The following is a 25,199-nucleotide window of genomic DNA, read 5'->3' as shown; positions in this document are numbered from 1 at the left end:
CAGTTTTAATGGGGAGATTTGATGTTCGAAAATTTTAGAACTGGTTAATTGATATATTTTGGAAGAGCTTTTATAATTTTGTAGTCCTTTTAAAGTACAAAGTCTTCTCTCCACTTTTGTAAATATTAATATCTGAGAATGTCTTCTAATTTAGATGATAGACAGGATGTGTGTGGAACAGAGGTTTTGGTTTTGAAATATCTCCGAGAGCCCAGTTTTATTACGTATATTTAATATAATGTGTTCATGGATATAGTTTGCCACTTTCAAATGCTTTCAAAGCATAGTTATAAAGAACTAGTGATAATATAATTTGCTCATTACTACAGTTAGTTTATGCCTAAATGATATCACACGTTTGTATCTAGGCATTCAATGACTTAGACCAGTTGCTTATGTAAAGATCGAAGTTGAAAGTATATTTCTATTTCTATATTTTGAATGGCAAAATTGCTTACGGACACAATGCTATGCAAATGAACATACACTTGACAATTTCATGACCTTTGTAGGTTACCTTATTCGTTAAGTGTTACTCATGCATAGGCACTGATCTTAACGCAGTAAAATATTATTTGTCTTGAGTGAGAAATACACTTCAACCTGTTTGAATCGACTGAGTACTCGCCAAAAACGTATCACCCGACACTTTGCTGGCTTCTTTGCCGTCGACTCGCAAACGGCAAAATCGTAAACATACACTTACATGTACGTTACCAATTAAGTACGAAAGGTAGCAAATAATTCTATGTCATATGTGTTGACTTTGCCGAGGCATATGACTCCGAACAACGAAATAAGTCATGATCACTGTTAGTTATAAAATGAGCAAACTTCTATGTAATATAATGAAAAGGCAAAATCCTAAACGAACAGTTCCCACTATGTGTACATGTTAAAATATCATGTGTAATTTACTAAGCATTGGTTGTTTTAAATAAAACGACAAATCAACTTAAATAAAGCAAAGTAAAGTATGAAATACAAGGTTAGGTCTATTTCGACCAACCGAAGATCTTTAAAAGGAATTTTGAAATGTTACACACAAGGAAGAGCATTTATGGATGTAAACTTTTTTATTATGAGGAACACAACGTTTGGGAGTATATGCTAACTCCTTCATCAGGTGTTTACCTCATAATAAAGAAGTTGACATCAATTATTCTCTTTCTTCGAAGAAAGATTGTGAGAAGGAATCATAAAATCTCAGTCATGGGTATTTTACGAGCGTTTCATATGACTCGCATCAGGAATACATCAAATATGAGACGCATGCACTTGAACGTCAAAACCAAGAAGTGATGAAAGGTTATCTGTCAACCATTGCGTTGGTTGCATGAGCTTTGCATTTGCAATGGGATTTCATTATGGAGCAGAAATCTGAGATACATACATGTATATCTTTTTGACCGTGTAATATCACCTTGACGGGATTCGACATGTACCACTTCGTGCTTATATCTGTGAAAATCCGGGGTAGAATAGGTCTTCATCAATTCATGCTCGCCGTAAAAGGCGACTATGCTTGTCATAAGAGGCGACTAACGGGATCGGGTAGTGAGGCTCGCTGACTTGGTTGATGCATGTCATCGTTTCCCAATTCCTTGGTGCCGACCGCCGTCATATAGCGGGAATATTGCTGAGTGCGGCGTAAAACAACCAACCAACAAACCAACCCAATTGCTTGGATCGATGCTCATTATCTCAGTCACTGGATTGTCTGGTCCAGACGCGATTATTTACAGACCTCTATCATGTGGTTGGAATATTGCTGAGTTCGGCGATAAACAAACAAACAAACAAACAAACATACAAAAGACGTTTAACTAACGACTTACTTATTTTTAAACTAGGTATGAGGCAATTATCAACAGAGATTATTAAATGTTTTCCCCCAGGATGTCAATTTCATAATACATGACTTTGTGTTTGTTCTTTCACGCTGCACTCAACAATATTACAGCTAGTTGGCAGTGTCAGTTAAATACTCGAGTCTGGATTAGACAAACCTGTGATTGATATTATGAGCAGCGCCCCCATAATGACATGTAATCATTGTGACTTACCAATCGATAAATTTGGTTGCATCCTTCAATAATAACCAGGAATTCCAACAACTGATCATACCATAACCAATGTAATTATCATCAAAGAGGGAGCAGTTTTTAATACTGCTTGTCCACAACCACAAGTCGCTAAAGTGATGACGGAAATACTAAAGGTGTATCATGCTTGAAAGCTGTCATTGTGGGATAAGGAGTGTGTAAAACCGCCATGATATGTCAAACATTCATTTACTCTAAGAGGTATACTGCATTGAGGCTATTTGAGGGAATCTTTCCCCTGCAGTGACTAGCCATGTTCGGCCTGAGTCGTTAAAGCAAACGCCTCCCTGTAATGAGCCAGACGTGTTCAATGTGGGAAAGGTTTGGACTCATTGCCGGCCTTGGTTTCCGCTGCAGGTGAGTATTGAAGATTCATGTACAGTGAGTATGGGTGTATTCGTCCAGAAAAAAAAAGGTCGACACACACGCCTTGAAAATGGGACAACGATGGGTGGCAATATGCTGTCCAGATAAAAATTATTCAGTGGCCCTTCCTTGCACAATACGAAGTGGGGTTCGGTCAGTCACAGTTATGCTACCCCATACCATAAGCCGAATCTATCTCAGGTTGTCATTGGCGTGACGTTCATGCCAGATTCGACCATGACTATCAAGATAGTGCAAAGTGAATCAGGACTCTTTTCAAAACTGACACGGGATCAGCGACGACGGAGTGCACACAAGTAATTGTTATTATATGATAAATTGTAGGGGCAGCTCAACATGTTGCAATCAACCATGGAGATTAGCTGCATGTGGACGATTTCTAATCGTGTGACCCGTAACTCGTACTCCAGTAGCCTCGATTTCGTAGAGCCTGGCCAATCATTCAATCCTGCACTCCTATCCTTGAACTGGGGCGCCCTGAACGGGGTCGATCGTCAACATTTTGGATTTGTTGATACCTGATCCATGGTCTGCTTATCACAGACTGTGAAACATTGAACGTTTTGGCCACTGCACTCGGACTTCTGCCAGTTCCAGCATGCAAACTGCTTATGGACGCCATGCTAGTTCATACACAAACAATGAATGGAATCAAGGTAATCAAATGGAATGACAACTGTATGATAAACAGAATAAAGAAGAGATTAATTGAAGTTCCCTACAATCCTTTACTGTTTAACATTTTCCTCGTTCAAGGTACACTGGATTAAGTTACATGTCTGTGAGGGATACTTTTTGAGATTGTTGGCTGTAGTATATACCAATAGATGATTCTGATAGGCATGACTTTGTAAGTAGTTATTCTATTAGGTATGCGAGAGTTTCTCAGAAAGGGAGGTAAGTTTTAAATTATATGCACATAATTAGGAGATAAACCTTCTGTGTTTTGAAATTTGAAGTAGTCCCACTGTTGAGTAGATACCTCTATTTTAATTTAGAACCTCGCGCAAATTTCAAAACACAGTAGGTTTATCTCCATTCTACCATGACGGCAACAACGCTGTGAAAACGGTGCTCTCTTGCAACGCGTTACAACACGGGTACACAGGTCCGCAATCTAAGAACATTCTGAAAAGTGGTCACAGGTAGTTTTATGTGCAACAATTACTAAAGTTCAATATTAATAACACCATAGTCTTGAGTAGTTCAAAATAAGAGTTCAAAACACAATCTTTCAAAAAGAAGATGACAAATAACACTCCAAACTTAGTCTAAAGACAGATGTTTAAATTTCTACCAACCCGTTCTGCACTGTTTGGACTGACCATGTCATTTCTTGGAATTATGCGAGAGAGATCATTTCTTTGAAATCAAACTTTTATGAATTAACATTATATTGTATATTTACCATGTGTAAGTGTTATAAGGTAGTAAGCAGTTAACCCCAGTAAACAATAATAAACTCAAAATAAATCCCTCGGATTTGGCAGAACTTGACCTATATCACGGTTACTCACACCTCACAGCTGTCAATGGGTGGCAATCTTGTGTTTACATTCTCCGTAACTAGTTAAAAGAAGCAAGATGACAACCTGCAGCTGGGAATGATCGAGCCTGCTGGTAAAATATGATTACCAATGGAACTGAGTATGACTGCCGCTTTTTAGGTTGCAGACGAGCCGGATATTTTGACACCAGGAATCTGCATGGTGTGACCTGTCTATTTCAAGATTTCACGGATTCAAAGCCAAAGTGTGAATGCAATGAGACCTTTGTGGCCCAGAAATAGTGGTTCCTGTATGTTTTTCTTAATTTTGCGTGTTCTGAAATGAATTTCATCAAGTTTGATAAGCTGTGACGTCAGTGATGACGGGATATTGTTTTCATGGGCTTTTGAATGGAGGGATGTTTTCTGATGGATTTTCAAAAACTCTCCTGGCAAATGCTTACGGTGGTGGTTGACTGAGATGGCAATGAATATCGAACACAAAGAGGTTTGTAAACAACATGTTGTCATAAATAAAGTTTCTTCAAACACATTTTTATTATGTTATATTTTACTTTCATTGTTGGTTGTTTCAATGACAATCGAAATTACCTATTCTGAGTCTGTTCGCTTTGAACATGTCCCTGACATTTTTTATAAACATTTCATTTGTATGCAAAAATATGCCTTCATAGAGTCTTCTAATCTCATCACCGAATCAGTCAGGATTACGGCCTAGAACAACATTTCGTCGCAAAAAACATCCGAATTCAAACTTCCGTATTTGCTCTTTTAGACGCTAGGCTGTGTATTAATTTCACGAGAGCGATTGACTGTAAATAATCGAGTCTGGACTAGACAATCCAGTGATTAATATCATGAGCATCGATCCACGCAGTTGGGGTCGATGACATGCATCCACCAGTCAGCGAACTTGACCACCTGGTCCCGTTAGTCGCCTTTAACGACGAGCATAGTTACCTTTTACGGCAAGCATGGGTTGCTGAAGATCTATTCTATCCCGGAATCTTCATGGGTCGACTTGGCATGTATTAGAGACCTGGCTTGTATTAGAGATCAAGCGTGCAATAGAGGAATTATCGATACCTTTTACAGTTCCTAGTTGTGATCGATCAGGAGCCATTTTTATTAAATGAATCGATATGTAGGCTATTGATGTATTCATGCGCACGTTTTTTGTGTGAAAAGGCTTCGTGTGTTTGAAAAGGGTTTCTGCATCATTCAATGTCATTGTAGAATGTAAGATAATGTTCATGTGCTGTTTGATATTGCCAACGTCTTCAAAACATTAGGTGTGTATAGTTGATGCATTTAATACACCTAAATACGCCTAGACATTGACGAATATATAGTCTCATTAACTGATGTTATATGGCAGTGCACTTTATTGTTAAGCAATGATTGTAACTGTGTTATATTGTTTCTGTTGAGAGTGAGTAAGAGCGTTATAATTTTACATCGCTTTGGCAATATTGCAGCCATATTGCGATGAGAACAAGTTTACAAAAGTAAACCAACAGCCAGTCTATTCATAAATAGCCTCGAAAGTGGATAAGGGTGAACTTCCAAATGCATCGCTCTTTGTATACAGATGATGAAATCATTATCGTGGATATTGTACGAACGCTTCATGTGATCTGCTACAGGATTACTTCACTTTTTCCAGGCTGCAAGTAAACACGTGCACTCGAGTGTCATGTTTAAGCATTCTTACACTTGTTCAAGGTTAGTTGATACTCCAGGAACTTCGAAAGATGCTCCAGCAGTTATGGACAGATATCCCACAGGACTTTGTGCGACGCCTGGTACATTCCATGAGACGAAGATGTGTTTCTTGCATAGCAACCAGAGGTGGACACACACGCTATTGATTTGTAAATTGGCATTTTGGCATGTTCATGTTCTTGTTTTTTATGAAATCACGCATTTTCTGAAGTCAGAATGGCAAATTAAACCATTTGAAGACTTATAGGAGTCTTTTATCTGTTGTTTCAGATTTGGTAAAAAACATAACTTTGCATTAAATCTTAAACAATGTCACAGGAACTTTTGTTGTTCAGTGTATATCAAATCATCTTAGTCTATCCATGCAAAGCTCAAAGGTACTACTTGGTGTGTTTACAAGTTTTTACTCATGGAAAAATTACTTTCAAGTCGTACTTCCAGATACTTGATTTTAAGACAAGTCCGATACTATTATACGGAACAGAGACCTGGTGTTAAGGTTAATAGATTTGTTTTGGTTTGGATTTGTTGTTTTACGCCGCACTCAGCAATATTCCAGCTATATGACGGCGGTCTGTAAATAATCGAGTCTGGACCAGACAATCCTGTGATTTACATCATGAACATCGATCCACGCAACTGGGATCGATGACATGCATCAACCAAGCCTGACCACCCGATCCCGTTAGTCGCCTTTTACGACAAGCATAGTCGCCTTTACGGCAAGCATGGGTTGCTGAAGACCTATTCTTCCCCTGATGTTCACTGGTCTTTAAGGTAAATATGGTTTTATTGTGATTGTGGCAGATTCCAATGTATATAGTTTCATTTACACTCTTAAGAAAAACCGTACAGGTAGATTTTTAGTAAATTAATTGTAACTAATAAAGTCGATATATTTAATTCAATATCATAGATACAAATACAATGTATGCAATTTTGCAGCTCGATAGTCACATGTTGTCGGTGTACAAAGTCATTGAAAACTGTTTATTGGCATGTCACATAAGGCCACAAGGTTGCGTAAACTCAGTATCTCGTGTGACCACCTGGGGCAGCAATCACGGCTCTGCATCTCCTCGGCACTGACTAAAATTGAAGTGTACGAATTCTGTCCTGCTGAATTCTGCGCCATTCTGCTTGTAACGCGTTGGCAAGTAGTAGGAGTGTCTGTGGCGTGTTTTGACGTTGACGCACACTACGATCGAGTTCATTCTAGAGGTGTTCGATTGGGTTGAGATCTGGAGATCTCGACGGCCAGGGCAAGCCGTTGAAGTTGGCATTATGAAGGTAGTCTTTCATGACACGACCTGTCTGCGGTCGAGCTTTGTCCTGTTGAAACAGCACCCTCTGGCGGTCAATGATTGGAAGAAGGTGAGGTTGAAGAATTTGATTTTTTGAAGCCATTTGCCTTCAAATTTCCCTGAACCATAACAAAGTGACACTACCGCCACCGAAGTTGTCGAATTCACGTACACAATGTGGGGCAAAACGCTAATTTCGACGACGATAAACACATTTCTCCACCTCGCCGGTGAAGAGGAAATCGTGATATATCTCTAAAGCACACTCATCTCCAGGTTCTTATTTCCAAGGCTGTAAGGTATGGCGCCAACGCAAGCGTCGCTGTCGATAGATCTGTTGCAAAACAGGGACGATAACTGGTCTTCTGGGTCGGATTCCAGCCTCGCGAGGACGGCTCCTGACAGTCTGGTCCGATATCCTCCTCAAACCAGGGATGCGTCAGGCAGTGGCATTGCGATGAGGTAGGTTGAACAGTCGAATGTAGCGATCCTGTGCAGGTGTGGTAACTCTTGGTCGACCGGTTCTCGGACGGTCTGCAGTGGAAGTGAACAGTGCGTATCAGTCCCAATGGTGGCAAATGGTGCTGTCGTCGACGTTGAAGTGGTCTGCAACAAAAGACTGCGATTACACTCTTTGGATACGTCATATATGTCACACTTCCAAGAGTTACGAATGCCATAACATGCACGTGCATTTTGCTTTACTGTTTTCCTCGATGACAACAGTGTGAAAACAATGCCACTTAAGACATTGCAAATCGATAATGGCTGCATTTTGATATCATATTTATACCGGATTTTTTGTGTAGTCAAGTGAACAACATACTACCTGTGCGTTTCATTTTTTGAAGAGTGTAGAAAGGTTATGAAATATTGGTTAAGATTATTAAATATGACATCAAGGCACGAAACAATGTTACGATATGATGGTACGCTTTGATAAAAATGGAAAACGAAATAAGGCATCAGATGTTAAAGATTTTTCCCTTTGGTTATTGCTACGTATGGTGTGAACAAATTGACACAAAGACTAAACGATATATATTTACAAATATGTCTCAATCTACATGTATTTATTGTATACTCGCATTTACATGTATACTCACAAATGTATTTATTACAAAATGGTAACAAATGAACAGTATTTTTCTTGTTTAAATTTGTAAAAATTCTTTTTATATGTCAATTTTATTTATTACAAAGGACTAAGTATACAACTGAATATTATATATCCAAATTTCTTTTAAACCATATCTGTTCAACAACTCGAATTGCTTACTTTAAAAAAATATGTACATTTATCATGCAATGAGTGAGAGGTGGAAATAATATGATTCGGTACGCCTGTTCTACATCCTCCATCGAGTGTCAACATGGACGACGTTGCAGCGGAAGCCAGCCCACAGCATCAGGGTTACATTGAGTAAGTAAGTTGGATTTTACGCCGCTTATAGCAATATTCCAGCAATATCACAGCGGGGGACACCAGAAATGTGTTTCACTAATTGTTCCCATGTCGGGAATCGAGCCCAGGTCTTCGGCGTGACGGTCGTACGCTTTAACCACTAGGCTACCCGACCGCCCCTCATGCAATGAGACACAGAAACAGTATTATCGGTATAGACTCTACTGCTCTGAATAAACTAAGTATAAATGTCGTAAAGAACTCGATGTATCGATTCATACTACAGCTTTTCTCTTCCGTGTGATAAAGCTACTGGAAGAAGGATCTTTTGCTATGGTGAGGCAGGATGTCGTTCACAGTCCTGATCCTCGTGATAACTCTGTACAGGCTGTTTCAGTACACGTAACATTGAACATTGTTTTCACATTATGTGCTTTATACATTCCACCATTGTATTCTATTCGACGTTCTGATTTTCAGGCGCTTTATTGCTATATTTTGTGAAAAAAACTAAATTACTTTTTACAATTGGTAGTATAAATCAGAGGGGGCACGGGTGGCCCAGTCGTCTAAGGCGCCGCGATTCGCTGTGCAGAGTTGCGTCCCTTAGGCACGCCAGAAACCTATGATTGTGGGTTCGAATCCCGGTTCGCCCCGATTATGTTTCTAGGTTTGTCAGCACCATACCCGTGCTCGTGGGTTTCACCGAAGTGGTAAACGTCTGAGACCTGCATCAATTCGGGCTTTCCTCCCACATTAAGCTGACACGCTGCGATATAACTGGAATAATGTTAAAAGCGGCGTTAAACCAAACTCACTCACTCACTCACTCATTATAAATCAGAAGCTGAGATTGTCAGTGGCGGTTTCCTTGAAGGGGGTTACGATACTGTAAAATCATTATACCCCCCTCCTTGAGAGGCTACGTAAGTTCCTCATCTTTCAAAGTAAATTTAGAACTACCACGTTTTTAATCGTAGAATATGTATCATTTTAAATTGTTAGGCTAGTTTTTCCAGTAATCGCCAACCCTTGAAGGGATGATGTAGATCCTGCTGGAACCCTCTGCAGGTAGCAAAGGTACTGGGTAAGTACCCATGGCCCCCAGTATGGGGATGTCTCGTCAGTGTCTGACGTTGCTGGCGATCTGTGGCTCATTTTGATATTGTACTGTTACATATAGTGGTATCTTTTCATGGTTGTATGCTAGTTGTAACTATAAATCTGTGATATTCTAGTTATTTTACTGTCCATCGATGCCATGTTTTTATTTAGTTGATTATATATATATATATATATATATATAAATAATATGTAACTTCTCGTCACAATATGGCTGAAATATTGCCGATGTGACGTTAAATAACTTATTAACTTACTCACACACGTGTCCCGCTTGACTGAGTTGATTTTTCCATCACAAGGCATAGCTATTTCAAATCATCCCCTTCGAACGATCTTTTTAAACACATTCGTGTTCATTTAATTGTATTTTTTTTTAAAGAGATATAATTGCATCATGCATTGTGATGACTATATCCTGTATCAATTACGTTTAAAACTGGTAGAAGATATTGGATAACTGAGGTTGTTAGTGGCTGTCCCGTTGAAGTAGCATAAAATAATTGTCCCTGTTGTGAAGGTGTGTAAGATCACACCATTCAAAGTATATTATTACTGAGACGGTTTTAATTCTTTTAATGTATACTTCGGCTAAATTTGTCAATAATCGCCAACACCCGAGGAGATGGTGTAAATCCTGCTGGGGTACCACGCAAAGGGACACAACCAAAAAACCTACCAGAGTATGTACTTTACTCAGAAAGTGTTATCCCAAATATAACATTTGTCTAGTTATTTTACTGTCCTCTGTTGACAGATTTTCTATATATAGTCTACATGTAGTTATTATGTATAACCTTTTGTAGTCACGAAATGGCTGAAATACTGCTGATGTGACTTCAAATATTAACTCACCCACTCACAATATTTATAGAACATAAAGCTAGAAGTAACGAAAGTTTCACTGTCAAGAAGTGTATTTTGCAGTTGCAAAGGATTCTCATTATGAAGAAGAAAATATGAAATATATATGGTCACGTGTTAGCAAGCACATCATATTACATTTCCCGAAGTAAGTATTTATTTTAAAAAGTAACTATTTGTCTTTTTATCCCGCCGGCATATAATGCGGGGGGATATAGCGATCAGCCAGTCTGTCTGTCCGTCTGTCTGTCCGTAATCATTTCCTTTTCCGGGGAAGAACTCGAAAACAATTCAGTGTATTTGATCGAAACTTGGTATATCTATCAGTCACATACTGAAGTTGTGCCTTTTGCTATTTATTTTTTACGTTTCCATGGTAACAAGTTGGACTTAGGTTCTATAGGGGTGGTGTTCGTTTCCGGAGCGTAACTCAAAAACCGTTGACTATTTTCTTAGAAAACTTTGCATGTCTACCAGGCACATACTGAACTGGTGCCTTTTGCTATTTAGGAATATCATAATTTTTTATTTTTTATGTTTCCATGGTAACAAGTTGGACTTAGGTTCTATAAGGGTGGTGTTTCCGGAGCGTAACTAAAAAAACGTTAAATACTTTCTTACATAACTTTGCATGTTTGAAATGGTGCCTTTTGCTATTTAGGATTTTTTTATTTTTTTATTTTTTACGTTTCCATGGCAACAAGTTGGATTTAAGTTGTCATATAGGGTGGGTTCACTTATGGAGTATAACAAATAAACTGTTAAATATTTCCTTACCAAACATTGCATGTCTATATATAAAGTACATACTGAACTGGTGTCATTTGATATTAAGAAGTTTTAGACATGTTTATTTTCGCATTTCCATTGCAGCTATTTTGACATGGGCTAAGAGAAATGTTGGGTCAGTTACCTGGTTTGGGACCATAACGTGTTAAAATGGGCGGGGGATACAGATGTCTTCGTTGACTATACGCTTGTTTAGTTATTATTTCTTGTAATTTGTCATTTGTTTTCATAAAAAAAACTACAGAAACACGCATGTTTTACTTTCCATTTCATATGGATGCGACCATGGTGGATCTTTTGTTGGTAAACAATGTATGCTTCTTAAAGAACATTCAACTCTTGACTCATTACATGCAAAATTGCACATTTACTTGTGGTTACTTTACAGACAGCTGCCGGGGGTATATGTCATCTTTCTGTTGACTCTTGTTCAATTTGGTTTGATGCAAATACCAACAGAGATTATTGGAGTCTCAGCTCATGAGGTAGAGTAGCATAACATTCCTGTCCCTCTGTGTGACCTATAATTCATGTCGTAATCAATGTAAAGACATTGTTGTTTTATACCGCATGGCTGGACTATTGATGTGTGTGGTTGCCATTGTTTTTTTACAATGACTATTTTGTTTACAGATTGTTGAATTATTTTATGCAAATTTTGTGAGGCGAGGGTGCTACCGGTAGGGTAGGACACGCCTACCTTTTTTGCGAACACCTCGTGAAATCACTGATTTACAGTGATCCTTAAAAAACAGCTTTATCCTGTCTTTTGCACCCAGTGGAAACTGTTTCGGCAGATAATCGATTATCGATAAACATGATTATTATCTTGCGTTGATGTTCTATATATACAACAATTTGATATATTAATAACGGATCCATGAAGATCCGTGTTGAGAATAGGTCTTCAGCAACCCATGCTTGCAGTAAAAGTCGACTATGCTTGTCGTAAGAGGCGTCTAACGGCATCGGGTGGTCAGGCTCGCTGACTGGTTGATGTATTTCATCGTATCCCAATTGCGTGGATTGATGCGCATGTCAATTACTGGACAGTCTGGTCCAGACTCCATTATTTACAGACAACCATCATCTATATTGCTGAGTGCGGCGTTAAACAACACACAAACAAATTTTAATAACGTGCTTTTGAATTCCATAACTTGTTCTTGTCACTGTGTGGCTGCAGTATTGTACATTGAGCATTTATTTGTGTATAGTCATCACGTTATTATCATTATCTGGTACATTTGTCCCCACTGTATCAATCTATTTATCAAGTGATAAATAATAAACGTGGAACAGTATTCTTTCGTGTTTTATTTGAAAGATGTATACACTTTTCGTCAGACCATACACACAAATGGGATTACACACTTTGGGTGTCACTACAGTTAGGAAGTAGATAACATTTATTTTGTGCCAGTGGGTCCACGTCATCAGTAACATGTCATCAATGACCGAAAGGTATCTAAGGACGAATTTTGTCTTCTTAGCCTCGGTAAGATAGTTACATTGAATTTGATATAGAACATAAACACTTACATGCAGGTCCGAATAACACAGAGGCGAGTTCTTTTCTCATGCATTATTTGGATTTCTTTTTAAAAATGTATCTGTGTTGACACTCTTAATTTTTTCTTGTTAGGTATATGCTTTTGGTAAACGTCATCAATAAAACTGGCATGCACTTACTGTGTATTAGGTCGACTATTAAAAATGTTAAAATGTAGAAAGTTCGTATAGTAATGAAATATTTAAACGCGTACAGCAAGGGAAGCCAGTATAAGTAGGATGAGGATGTCCCCCGTCTTTTGGGGAGCACCAGAAGCTGAAAAACAGTAAAGTCATGTTAGATTTGTGATTCGTTATTTACCCATTAGTAAATTGTCAGGGATTTATAATGGAAATCGACGAAATGGTCATCCTTTTTTAATGTAATGAATTATGAGCAGAATGCAGAATGATTTATTTTCCTTTGGCACATCGAATTTGAGGGCAATATTGAACAAGCCGATTGTCAAATATCAACTATTTTCTCGTACTCTGACAACAATTCCTTCAAATTCTCATCTTCGGCACTGCTACAAGTCTTGCGCATCATCTAGGACGCACACTATTTTTAGTGCACTTTGCACTCTCTCTTGTAGCTAAGTATCAAACGGAATCACTTCAGTCCTTGGTTAATACATATACCAGGTTTGGATGTAAAGTATTTCACAGTTTTCACGTTGTGCTTCAGAAAGTCACCTACCCCCAACCCCCATTTCAGACTAAATTCAAATTATTGCCGTGGAAATCGAGAACAATGAAAGTGCAAAACAACGCAAATAGAAAAAGGCGCAACTTCAGGACCTTTTCGATACATCTGTCAGATTTTTCTTAAAGGTATTGAATGGGTTTTTTTAAGTGTGCTCCGGAAAAGAAATCCACCCTCTTATGAGACTAAGTACAAATTGTTTCCATGGAAATCGAGAAACATATAAATGCCAAAACTCCGTAAATAGCAAAAGGTACAACTTCAGGATTAGTTTGACATATCAGCAATTTTTTGTTGAAAAATATTGAAAGTGTTTCGAGATACGCTAGGGAAATAATTACGTACGTACGGACTGACGGACGAGGCGTCAACTATATCACACATGATGATATATCAAGTAAACAAAAGCGACCAAAGGTTTTTTTCATAACCATCAGAGATACTTCCACCAGTACATGTAGGCATCCATATACTCACTTACACCCCCAAAACCTTACGTCCCCACATGCACGCGCACACCTACTCAACTCCGCCCCTGTATGCATCCTTCCACCTACGCACCAAATTACGTCTCAGTTGAACTATTGACTGATATGTCTTGATATCATATTGCATCTAAATCTTTAGATAAAAATAGTTTTCAATCTATTCGTATTTATGTATAAGACTGTATGATAAGATTGTATGACAAGAGGGACGACTTCAGTTTTCCAACAATCATCTCTTTTTACGGAGATTTAAAAAAGTTTCTCATTAAAAAACATTCAAGGCCCCAGTTAAGCTTTCCAAAGATGAAGCATCGGTGACACAAATGATGTCTAATGAAATTCCCTTGTACCATCTGTTCCATTTTGTTTTCCAGATAATCAATTAACTTGACCTTTTCAGTTGAAACCTCGCCACTGACAAAAGTGTAGAATTAGCTTAAATATACACTACCTAAGTCATGAACTTCAGTTGAATATTTGAATATTCGATGCTAAGCTTCACAATAATGTTTGGGACCAGCCTCAATAAACTACAACATGATACTTCATCAAACTCCTGCTCTATGACTGATATGGAGAGGGTTGAAGTGACATTTCATATTTAAATCACGAGAAATTTTAGGCTCGTGTATGTGACAATAAGTTCTTCTAGACTGCCTATAGCCGTAAATGTTGATCCGCTTAGGAGACTGAAATGTGACCACTTTCAACGATATCACATAGCCGTAATAGAGTGACTATAAACTGATGGCCAACGCCTTGTTTCGAAAGACTTTTTGACTTACTGCAATGTAAAAAATGTAAGTTCTATTTTAAGAAACAACGCGTCATAAAATCCGGGAATTACTTAAATCTGTTTAAGACTATGTAATCTAAAAAAAACCAATACAACGTTAACAGTCAAACATTTGGAAATACTCTTGGAACTGAGGTCCTGGACACCTTCCCTACCGTGTCCCATTCATCTAAACTGCCTTTGTATATGAAATCAGAAGAAAGCTAAAATTAAGTGTTGGTTCAATGCACATGCAAGTCTGATTTATTCCATATGATGAACAAAACAAGAATGACGTAGGTTTGTGAGAGAGTTTCTAGAGAGTTCGCCTTTTTCCCATGTGATGACGTTACCTGAACAGCCTTTAGGGTTACAGTTCCTCGCTGATGATTGATTCTCATCGCCTGGACAGGTCCTACCACCATACTCAGGCGCCTGCACTGTACATGTTCTTGATCTTGTCACGATCATGGATGAACTCCCACATTCCCCGGAACATTTATGCTGGAGCCACTCTCCCCAAGTCGTCCAGATACCATTAACTGCAGTCCAACAAATACGTCTCGAATGAAACTTTGGCTGATTTGTATTTATATTATATTGCATAAAAATGCGTTTATCAATATATTGTTCAATCTGAAAAGTAGTCTATTATTATTGATATTGTCGTTCCTGATATTGGTTATTATAATAAAAAACATTCGAGTGCACTATAGAAAGTACCAATCCAAAACCAAATCCAATCTTACCACGGGAAAATATGAAATGTATGAAAGGTCTGTTCAAGAATGGAAAGGGAACAATTTCTTCTAGTGTTTTGTCTGATTTTCATCAAAATACGTACGCAATCATATCAAGTTATGTTAACTGGTTTAATATTCAAAATACTGATATTTTGTATAGCTTTTATAAGTTTACAGCTTGCTCTATCTATTAATTGTGTACACAATAAACCTGTTTTATTGAGGACGATATTTTAAATGCGTATTGGGTGTATCAATGAAAATTACATGAAATTCATTTTCCCTACAAAGTGCTCTATTTCTTTAACTTGCAATGGAAATAACCAGACTGTTCCCATAAACTTTTGTAAGTATAAATCAATTTTCAGTCAGAATATGCATTTGAAATTACAGCTATCAATCGCAATAAGACAAACTTAACATAACAGATGCGTTTATCTTGAAGTATTTAACTGTTGCACAATCGACTAATTATTTCAGCATCTCACAGGCTACTGGGCATGAAGGGTTGCCCCATTCAACCCTTTCAGACATGAACATTTTTAAGACGTTGTTAGCATTCCCGAACATTCTATGAGATATCTCAATTATTTGATGGTTGAAATTCATATTACTGTGACAATTTCTTTTAAAAATTCCAATATCAGATTAACATCAAGGAACTCGATCATCTACATGTATGATACGGTATATACAATCAGCCATAGATATTTTACAAACAAGGCAATACTTAAATATATTCAGCTTTCAAGATTGTAGTTCTATTCTCAGTACACGTTCATAACAGTCTCATCAATATTTCCAGTTTTATTTCCATATAACCTCACGAGAAGCATTGTTTTCTTCAAATTAATAGTAGATCTATCTATCTATCTGATATTCACTTTTCTGAACTTAATATAAAAAAATCTAAGGTACGCCATTTGGTAGTTCAACTTATAACTTATGTTCACCAGAATAGCACAGATTTGTTAGAAGAAAATGTAGCCATGTCATTGCCGCCCTTCTGATATGTATTTCCACACAAAATACCCTACTGAATATTTTCACGAACAATCCTAAAAAGGGGGTAAGCTCAATTTAAAATGAGATGATCAGGAAGGGAATTATCTCTGCTTTTTTAGGTCAAAATAAGACTTTTTCTTAACAGATTCAACATAGACATCATCGTCTATACCAGGAACATCAGCTTGAAGTCAATCACCAAGGCAAAGGCAGTCCCACAACACTGACCAAACCACCCACGAGAAACAGTCTATAACATAAAATGTAGCTGTAAATAAAAGAGAAACATCGCGTCTCCCAACATCCGCACAATTTCTCCTTTTCATCATTCCCTTTCGCCTTTCACCTTTGCATTCTGTTCCACATTCTATTTTTGTACTCTTTATAGGAAACTCGAGTACAAATATGCTTTAATGTTATAATGTACAAGTGACGCCAGCCACGTGGGTTCCCCCATTTCGTGAAAATTAGTGGTTGTACAATTTTAACATAAACGAGAGAGAAATCTAGTCTTCATAATTTGTTTGTTTGTTGTTTTTGTTAATCTCTGGGAGCATCGCGTTAAAAAAATAAAACACGAGGGCAAAGTCATCGATACCCTCCTTATGGTAAATACTTGTCGTGAATAAATATATGAAACACATTACCATGGACACCAACAAATTGTTTCCTAAAATATATAAAAACTATCAAAAAGCACCAGTTCATCACTCGACCTTACTATGTGTCAAGTTTGGTGAAAAATAGTGCACTGTTTCAGAGATCTCTTCTTGAAACGAGAACAACAGCCATTTTCGGTCTAAATCAAAGATTTTGCCAGGGAAACTCGAACAACCAATTCTGGACAAACCCTAAACAACCAAAAGGAACCAGTTCACCACTAGACCTATGAATTTAACAAGTTTGACGAGGACAACAATTTTTCCAGTTTTCGAGATCTGCTGCGGAAACGAGCACTACCGCCATTTTCAGTCAAAGTTGCATACGAAACATATTGTTTTCAAAATATTCAAAAATATCAAAGGGCACCAGTTCACCAATGCAACTATCTATCTATTTATATTGTGTAAAAAAATATGTTAAAAGATGGTACTGCCTGTCGCTCAGCAATAAAACAAGGATTGACCAACTCGGAGTCAGTATAATGTGTCTGAGTTAGGTATCCATGTTAAACTGTGGCATGGTATCTCAGTGGACTAGCACTGTGAAAGTACGGACTAGTACAAGCAGCCACAGCCACCCTTGCATTTGTGACGAGTACCTAAGAAGGGGCATCATCCCTATTTGATAAACATGCTTTTGATATAGTCGTAATCATACAATGGATATTTGCTGCCATTATGGAAGCGGTTTTTGTTTCGCTTCTACGTTACGCTGTGCATCGGTTCATATGCAAATCGCTAACATCAACACATACGTTGTCCACACATGAAGTGCATGTATGAGTTGTTAACATAAGGACATATGAATAAAAACTAGTAACGAAACCTTTAGCAAAACAAAGTAACAATATTTAAACAGCCCTCGTCTTCACAAATAATGTTTGAATCATAAAAAAAACAACTTTAAATGGAATTTGATGAATTTCGTTGGCCAGATTTAGGTACATTTCTAATTTCATATGCAAATGTACGAAGGCAGATTGCAAATGGGGCACATGATCAGAAGGAGTTCCAAGATTATTTACAAATGTTTGACTGCTATAATAATAATTATTATGAAGCCTTTGCTAATGTGTCTGTTTTCAGAACAGATATAAAGTAATTCCCGGTTAGAATGAACCGTTGTTTCTCAAATTGGAATTACAGATGTTTACATTGCTGTCGGTCAAAACTACTTTCGAAACAAGTTATTGTTTTCTACTATCGTACTGACGTGATATCAATGTAAGTTATTGACATATATGAAATTAGAAGTGGACTAAGATATGGCCTTTTGTTTTATGCACGTGTAAATCTCATTTATTCGATATATTGGATCTAAAAAAAATCACTACTTAGGTTTGTGAGAGAGACCTGTGTCTAGAGAATTCACCTCTTTCTCCTGAAATGATATGTTACCTGGGCATTTGTGGACGTTACAGCTTCTGCTTAACGATTCATGAGCTTTTCCTTGACATTCCCTGCCGCCGTACTGGGGTGCAGGGTCTGTGCATAATCTCTGTCTTAAGACATTTTTGGATCCACCTCCACAGGTCCAGGAACATGGAGGGTCGTTCCACTGAGCCCATTGAGCCCAGAGACCATCAACTGGAACCCAACAAATACGTCTCAGTTCAAAACGCTATTGTAGTCACAGTTTCTGGTGCAGTCGTGTATTGCACTGTATTAAATGTTCAGATCAAATTGTCCCAATTGGTCACAACGCAAACTCACTCACATGCAATCACGTCTTACATGTATAAGTGAAATAATTATGAACGCGATGTTTAACCCCGGTTCACCGCACCTCACCTCAAATATCGTGTGTTTTTTTGTGTAAAAATAATAGCATGTCCGACATGGAATATTCTTTGGTTATTGCTAAGTGGGAATGTAGGAAAAAAGGCGAAGAAGCATGACATATTCACTGTATACTAGCTTCTTAAATTGCAATATTTGTAAAAAAAATTAAATATCCCCGAGTCCGGGCGGGCGGGCGGTCGGGCGGTCGGGCGTGTGCCTAAAACTAAGGTCGTAACAGAGAACACAACTGGCAGCTAATGTTTTTGTAAGTATCTGATGAAAACTAATTTATTGTGTTTTCGTGTTTCATTAAGGACATAAATTGGCTCAAACTTTGTGCATGCATTTGATATTATGCATGATTAATACATGCAATTTAATACCTAAGGTTTGCTGATTTGGGATCACTAAAGTGAAAACTAAAACAAGCGTCATTTCGATTTTGTATTCAGTGGAACTGTTCTCTTTATTTATCGTTTTGTATAGACTGATGTATGACTTGTATATCCATGCATTAGAGTTCAGAGTGGTGTCTATATTTCCAACATTTTGAGGTGTAATGATCAGGGTTACAACACTCGATGTCTCAGTAAAGCTTTCAAAACGTTTTATGGTAGAAATGAGGAGGACATTTCCAAATTTGACGTATCAGTGACAAGAATTATGTCCGATGCAATTCCCTATTCATTCCAAATAAAAGAATTACTTCGGTCTGTGAGAGAAACCTGTTTCGAGTTACCTGGACAGTGGACAAGGTTACAGTCCCTTGTTATTGTCTCCTTGTCTTCCCCTGTGCAGTTACTACCGCCAAAATGAGGTGGCGGGGCGGTACAGCTTCTCTGTCTGGTGACATGCTTGTATAAGTTCCCACACGTTGCGGAGCAAGGGGGGCCTATCCACTGATCCCAGTGGCTCCATCCACCATTAACTGCAACCCAACAAATACGTCTCGATTGAAACATTGCCTCATAATGTAATAATATTATACTGCATCGAAATGTTTATATCAAAATATTGTTCAATCTATTTGTAATTGTATTAGTACCATTACTATTGTTCTAAATATGGGTTAGAATATGAATAAAAGACATCTGAGAGAGCAAAAGAAAGTATCAACATAGAATTCACACAATAAATAAAATACTGCTGAATGTGGCATACAACAACATTCACTCGGTTGCAGGAAACGATTATCGATTATCAACAATACGATAAATTACAGCAGTTGCTTTTACCTTAGATTATTATAAAGGTAACGCTATTTTTCAGGGCATTATCATATGCAGAAGCACGAGGTCTTCCATTACTGCCCGACGAAGGAGGGCGGTTGAAAAGACCAAGGGCTTCTGCAAATGATAATGACCTGAAAAAGAGCGTTACCGTTATTATAGCTAAAATGGATGGAATTTGTTACAAAAAAAAAGAAACAACAACATCGGTTTTGAAACATTTACTGCAATCAACACGAATGTCACTGACCACATTTTACAAATATGGAAACGTCATAGAACAAACCAGATGACGTCACTATAATACGTGACGTCATTTTCTCTACCCTATGATGACACCGAACAACGGGCTCGGTAATGGCCCGTCGTCAAGCAATATGAGGGCATTATCAAGTTACAGTAGCCCGCTTATTTCTGATAACACGCGGGCGGTTTAATGATAATTCTATCCATTTTAGCTATAATAAACATGAAGGGTTGCCCCATTCACTCCATACAGAAATATACATGGTGAAGATATTCTACGCGAAACATTTTGTAAGATATCTCAATTGTGAGTGGTTGAGGTCATATTAAAATGGCAATTTATTTCAATATTCCAAACATGTTTGATATGGTATATTTATCAGTCTTAGATTATTCACAAACGATGCAGATATCCCGCTTTTAATCTTTGAAAACATAAAGTGTACGTTCTCAAAAATCGGACCGCATCATTATATGTGTGTGATAATTCAGTCTTCAATAAAATGGTAAAATCTGGACAGAAATCTATTCCTTAAAATTATGTACAGATTAAAATAAGAAATGCAGCAAAGAGGGTTTGGGTGATCCTGGCACAGTCCGGCTGGTTAGGCTCATCATCAGCTCAGGGCCCTTGCCCCTCTACACGCAGCCCAGACAGCGAATGGGACTTCTCCCAGGAAGCGCTGCCTTTTCAAACCCACCCAGAACTTTTCGGCAAATGTGAAGACTCCCCAACATTGCAGTCTTCTGCATTACCCAGATTGTCGAAGGGCTTTATTCCTGGTAGCGAACCCGGATACTCTCCCGATGTCAGTCAACAGATTGGAAGGTACAAAACCTAAGACACCGATAACAATGGTGAGTCGGAGAACTTGGTACTTGGGATGTAAGCGTGACATTTCGAAAGTGAGGTCCGCATATTTGCCATGTTTCTGCTGAATGTTGTCAATCACATTAGTATCAAAAGGGACAGATAATTCAATAATATAAATGATTTCATTTGATTTATCAAAAAGGACAAGATCAGTTTTGTTGGCCTGGCTACGTCTGAAGCTGTATATACGGGCCTATTCCAAAGAATTTTGTATTTATCATTTTCAAAGATGCCCTCTACATATTCCGGGTCGTACCATGTTTGGACCTCTGTGTCAAAACCACAAGCATGGCGAAGACGTTAATAAAATGATCGAGCCACACCATCATGTCGCTGAAGATACTGTGTTTATGCCATAGCTGGGCATCTACTGACAATGTGTTGGACAGTCTCATTAAATTCTACACTCTTAAAATCTACATTTCATATCTAAATTTTGATGCAAAATCACTAATTGACGGTGTCGAGTGGGCAGCGACTGGTCCTGAGGAACATACAGAAAGCCTTTTGTTTCATCTTTCAGGCCAGCCGACTTCATCCGTGCGAAGGACTCTGAACACAACATTGAACACACTGTACATAAAGTCGAAGAGAGCATATCCTTGAGTCTGGGCTGATTTGATATGACACTTGGTTACATTCATTTCTGTAAGGCCTTGGGTGCCTGTCATAGACAGTCGAGCGGCGCTGGAAACAGTAAGGTTTCCAAACCACCAACGACACTTGAGACAGTAGAGCCCTTCAAACACATCTCCACGTGATTCATGATATTGACACAGCAAAACTGTAGTGTACAGGGATGATCGTAGGACCTGTTAAATTTTTTGACACAAGCTTCATAATAATACGCCTGTCTGTAAAGACTGACATGGTCGTGATGACATCGTAATGATGGCCGTGACGGTAACAGTGGATAATCGTGGTGGATGAGGTACCTGAGACCTTGTACAAGAGACAATTCAGTACATCTTGGTGCCAGCCGCTGACTAAACTGATACCGCTTGGCACGGTCCTTCTTGGATGTTCATCTGACAACATAAGGCCTTTGACGCATTGAGCTGTGTTAGTCTAGGACGTTCATGTATAAACCTCCATTCTCTGGTCCACTCGGGCGTCACAGGATCAGGTTTATCGGCATGATGATTGGCAACTACTGGAGCACCTGACCCGTGAAGATCCGGGGTAGAATACGTCTTCAGCAACCAATACTTGCTGTAAAAGGCGACTATGCTTGTCGTAAGAGGCGACTAACGGAATCGGGTGATCAGGGCTGACTTGGTTGATGCATGTCATCGATCCCAATTGATCGATGCTCATGATGTCAACGAGTGAGGCGTTTAACAACAAACAAACAAAACTAGAGCATGTGCAAAGCAGAGCTGACCTTTTTGTATTTGTTCAATGCATTGTTTCTTTTCTAGGAAGGTATTCAACCATGCCACATGTATATGTCTCGGTCGTCCATCTCTAAATCCAGTGCTGGATGTTGAAGAGATAATCCTACTTGTACATCCTCATGGCCACCCACATCCCCTCTCAAGCCTTCCAGGACAGCATCAAACTGGTCTCTTAGTCGCACTGGAAGGATTTCGGGCTTTGCAACCAGGCTCAGTAAAACTGTCGTTCTTCTGCTGGTCAGCTCTTACTGGTAAGGCACCTGGTCCTCTTCATCTTCTTCCTGCAAGAGCAGCCTAAGCCTGATTTGTGTAGGAGGGTTAGGACGTCATTGTACATGTACATGTACCGATAACATCACGAACAAGATACATATCTCAAGTTCAACTCGCTCTCATAATCAGTTGCCCACTGAAACTTGAAGTAAGAAGACGTCTCTCTACTCTTCCTCCTTCCGATGCCGACTGTGCAAAATAGATGACCCTAGTTATCTGCATTGGCCTATGTTTAACTGCATAGTGTTTAGTGTTCGAGCCCATCGGCATTGCAGATGCCCAAAGACGCATGCAACAAGCATAATAACAACACCAGCTACAAATGTTTTAAAAAGAGCACTGGAAGGCAATCGACGTTAAGACTGCCTCTCTCCCTGTCGTCACTGTGACAAAGAGAATCATTGCAGTATGGACTTAACAAGACCATGAAACGACCAGCCCCTGTTGCAATAGCTGCAGTTAACCAGCCAGTCAAACCTCCCTTGAAAGTAACTAAACACTTATTGAAGGTATGGTGGAAAATAGAATCGTACGATTGGTTTAATTTGATATTAATCAATGACACTCCTGCGATTTTGTCCATGAGAGACTAAATTGAACATCTTGGCACAAGGCATGGACTGCAAAAGTTTGCAAAAGAAGAAGCAATTTTTAAATTGGCTGAAAAATAATGCAAGTTTCAATAATGCGCGTGTTAGAATAATGTGCGAAGATGGAATTTGAATGAAGGAGAAAATGAACACAAATCACTATTTAACAGTTAAATGCTTATCATACCTTGAGTCGAGCCTTGCCTGACCATGACCAATAGTGTCACGGCATGCAGCCATGCTGATGTTGAGGAAAGCATCTCGGAAACACTGTAAGAACATTTAGGTATACTACAACATAGGCTTGTTTAGTATGTGACACAACGTGAAGTACGACATATGCATATCGTACGCCCCACTCCAGCCGCTTGTCGACACTGACTGGGTCCAGGATAGGGTACTGCTTTATAACTTGTGACGTATACTTTTCACATTCATATATGAACTAATGCTCGGACATTTGATATTTTGAAACATTCAACGTTGTATGTTTACATCGTACCTTACTATAGTGTTTTGAAAGTCTAACGCCCTAACAACTAGCATATGCGTTAGGAAAATCCGGGTCTGTGCCTTGTGTGCTATATTCATGATTCCTTGAGCTAAGGTTGGGTATAATGCGTATGGACTCAACAAAGGCTTACACTAGATACTTTACTGAATGTATAGGGATATACATGTATGGAGTCACTATGGTTATAGATCAATGCTGTTCAAACATACACCTGGGAAAAAATGAGACCCCCGAGATAATGATTAACATGCCAACATTAATTTCAACTGTAATTGCAATGATGATTATGCCCAGAATGATGTTGTAAGGATTGTCCACAGTTCACCGTGGCATGCACGTGTAGCATGTCCCCTCTTGCATATTCATTCTCCAAAGTGCAGTATGTTCAGGCATGACATTTACGTATTCAAATCAGCTGTCTTACAATGTTTAGTCATTCCCTGTGAAAATGCAACGAATGTGGATATCAGAGGCACAGAGCTGGCAAAAAATCAGAATGCATTACATAGGTTTGTCCTTCAGAGCTATAGGTCCTTCACCTGTGCTATCATTACACAGTAATCGGATGATTGCAGAGAGAACATAGTCAAACCAATGCTGCGAAAGTCCTTCCATTTTTTCCAGGACCACCGCATGTGAAATATTTATAGAAAGAAAGAGCATGCTCGAGTGTACCCCAAAAGTTGTAAAATTTGAAGTCGTAGATATCTTACACTAAGTGAAAGATGGATATTTCTTTATTTTTCGAGTTCCCTGAAACAGGACCAGGGTTTTGCTCAACATCTCCAGATGTTATGAGAATTACGATAAGGATGAGTATCAAATTATATACAGTGAATATACATGATCAAATCAAGAAAATAACCAGTCTAGATCATCCGCCGAAACATATTTAAATGTCATGTCAAGGGCAAATAGCTGTGAAACGTACATGAGTGAACAACTGAAAAGCATTGATGACACCAGGGGCCAAACAACAAGACTACAGTTAATGGATAAATACAAGTGTTCCTAATTGTACAACCAGCTAAAGAGGGCAGTCAAATGATTGATTGACAATCTGGAATTCTCTTTCGTAGTTGAATTATGTGTCATCAGTCATGATGTTTGTCATGCGGGATTTTGGTGTACAACGCTGGAACATTAAATGTTTTGA

The 25,199-nt window shown here is 38.5% G+C and overlaps 2 protein-coding genes across 2 annotated transcripts in view; both read right to left on the bottom strand.

Annotated features, from left to right (window-relative positions):
* Positions 1-25,199, bottom strand: part of LOC139467141 (fibropellin-1-like) — a 198,139-nt gene that overhangs the window by 82,634 nt on the left and 90,306 nt on the right. The gene's annotated exons all lie outside the window — the stretch shown is intronic.
* Positions 12,528-23,768, bottom strand: LOC139467140 (thrombospondin-1-like). The gene is made up of 5 exons (XM_071248860.1): positions 23,717-23,768; positions 19,660-19,848; positions 18,537-18,725; positions 15,082-15,270; positions 12,528-13,036 (listed from the first exon to the last, which is right to left on the bottom strand). The coding sequence occupies exons 1-5, from the start codon at positions 23,739-23,741 to the stop codon at positions 12,963-12,965; spliced, it is 666 nt and encodes a 221-aa protein (XP_071104961.1). The 5' UTR covers positions 23,742-23,768; the 3' UTR covers positions 12,528-12,962.

The sequence above is a fragment of the Haliotis cracherodii genome, unplaced genomic scaffold (assembly GCF_022045235.1).
Source record: "Haliotis cracherodii isolate W230 unplaced genomic scaffold, xgHalCrac1.p SCAF_19, whole genome shotgun sequence".
NCBI classification, from domain to species: Eukaryota; Metazoa; Mollusca; class Gastropoda; order Lepetellida; family Haliotidae; genus Haliotis; species Haliotis cracherodii.
The sequence above is the reverse complement of the archived record's forward strand: the minus strand, read 5'-3'. Positions and strand labels throughout refer to the sequence as shown.

Excerpts from the sequence above, each read along its gene's own strand:
- LOC139467140 (XM_071248860.1), bottom strand. The coding sequence starts at position 23,741 with ATGGTCAGGCAAGGCTCGACTCAAG. Across the intron at positions 18,726-19,659 it reads TAACCTTGTCCACTGTCCAG|TTGATGGTCTCTGGGCTCAA; the intron begins GTAACTCGAAAC and ends GTTGGGTTCCAG. Across the intron at positions 15,271-18,536 it reads TAACGTCCACAAATGCCCAG|TTAATGGTATCTGGACGACT; the intron begins GTAACATATCAT and ends GTTGGACTGCAG.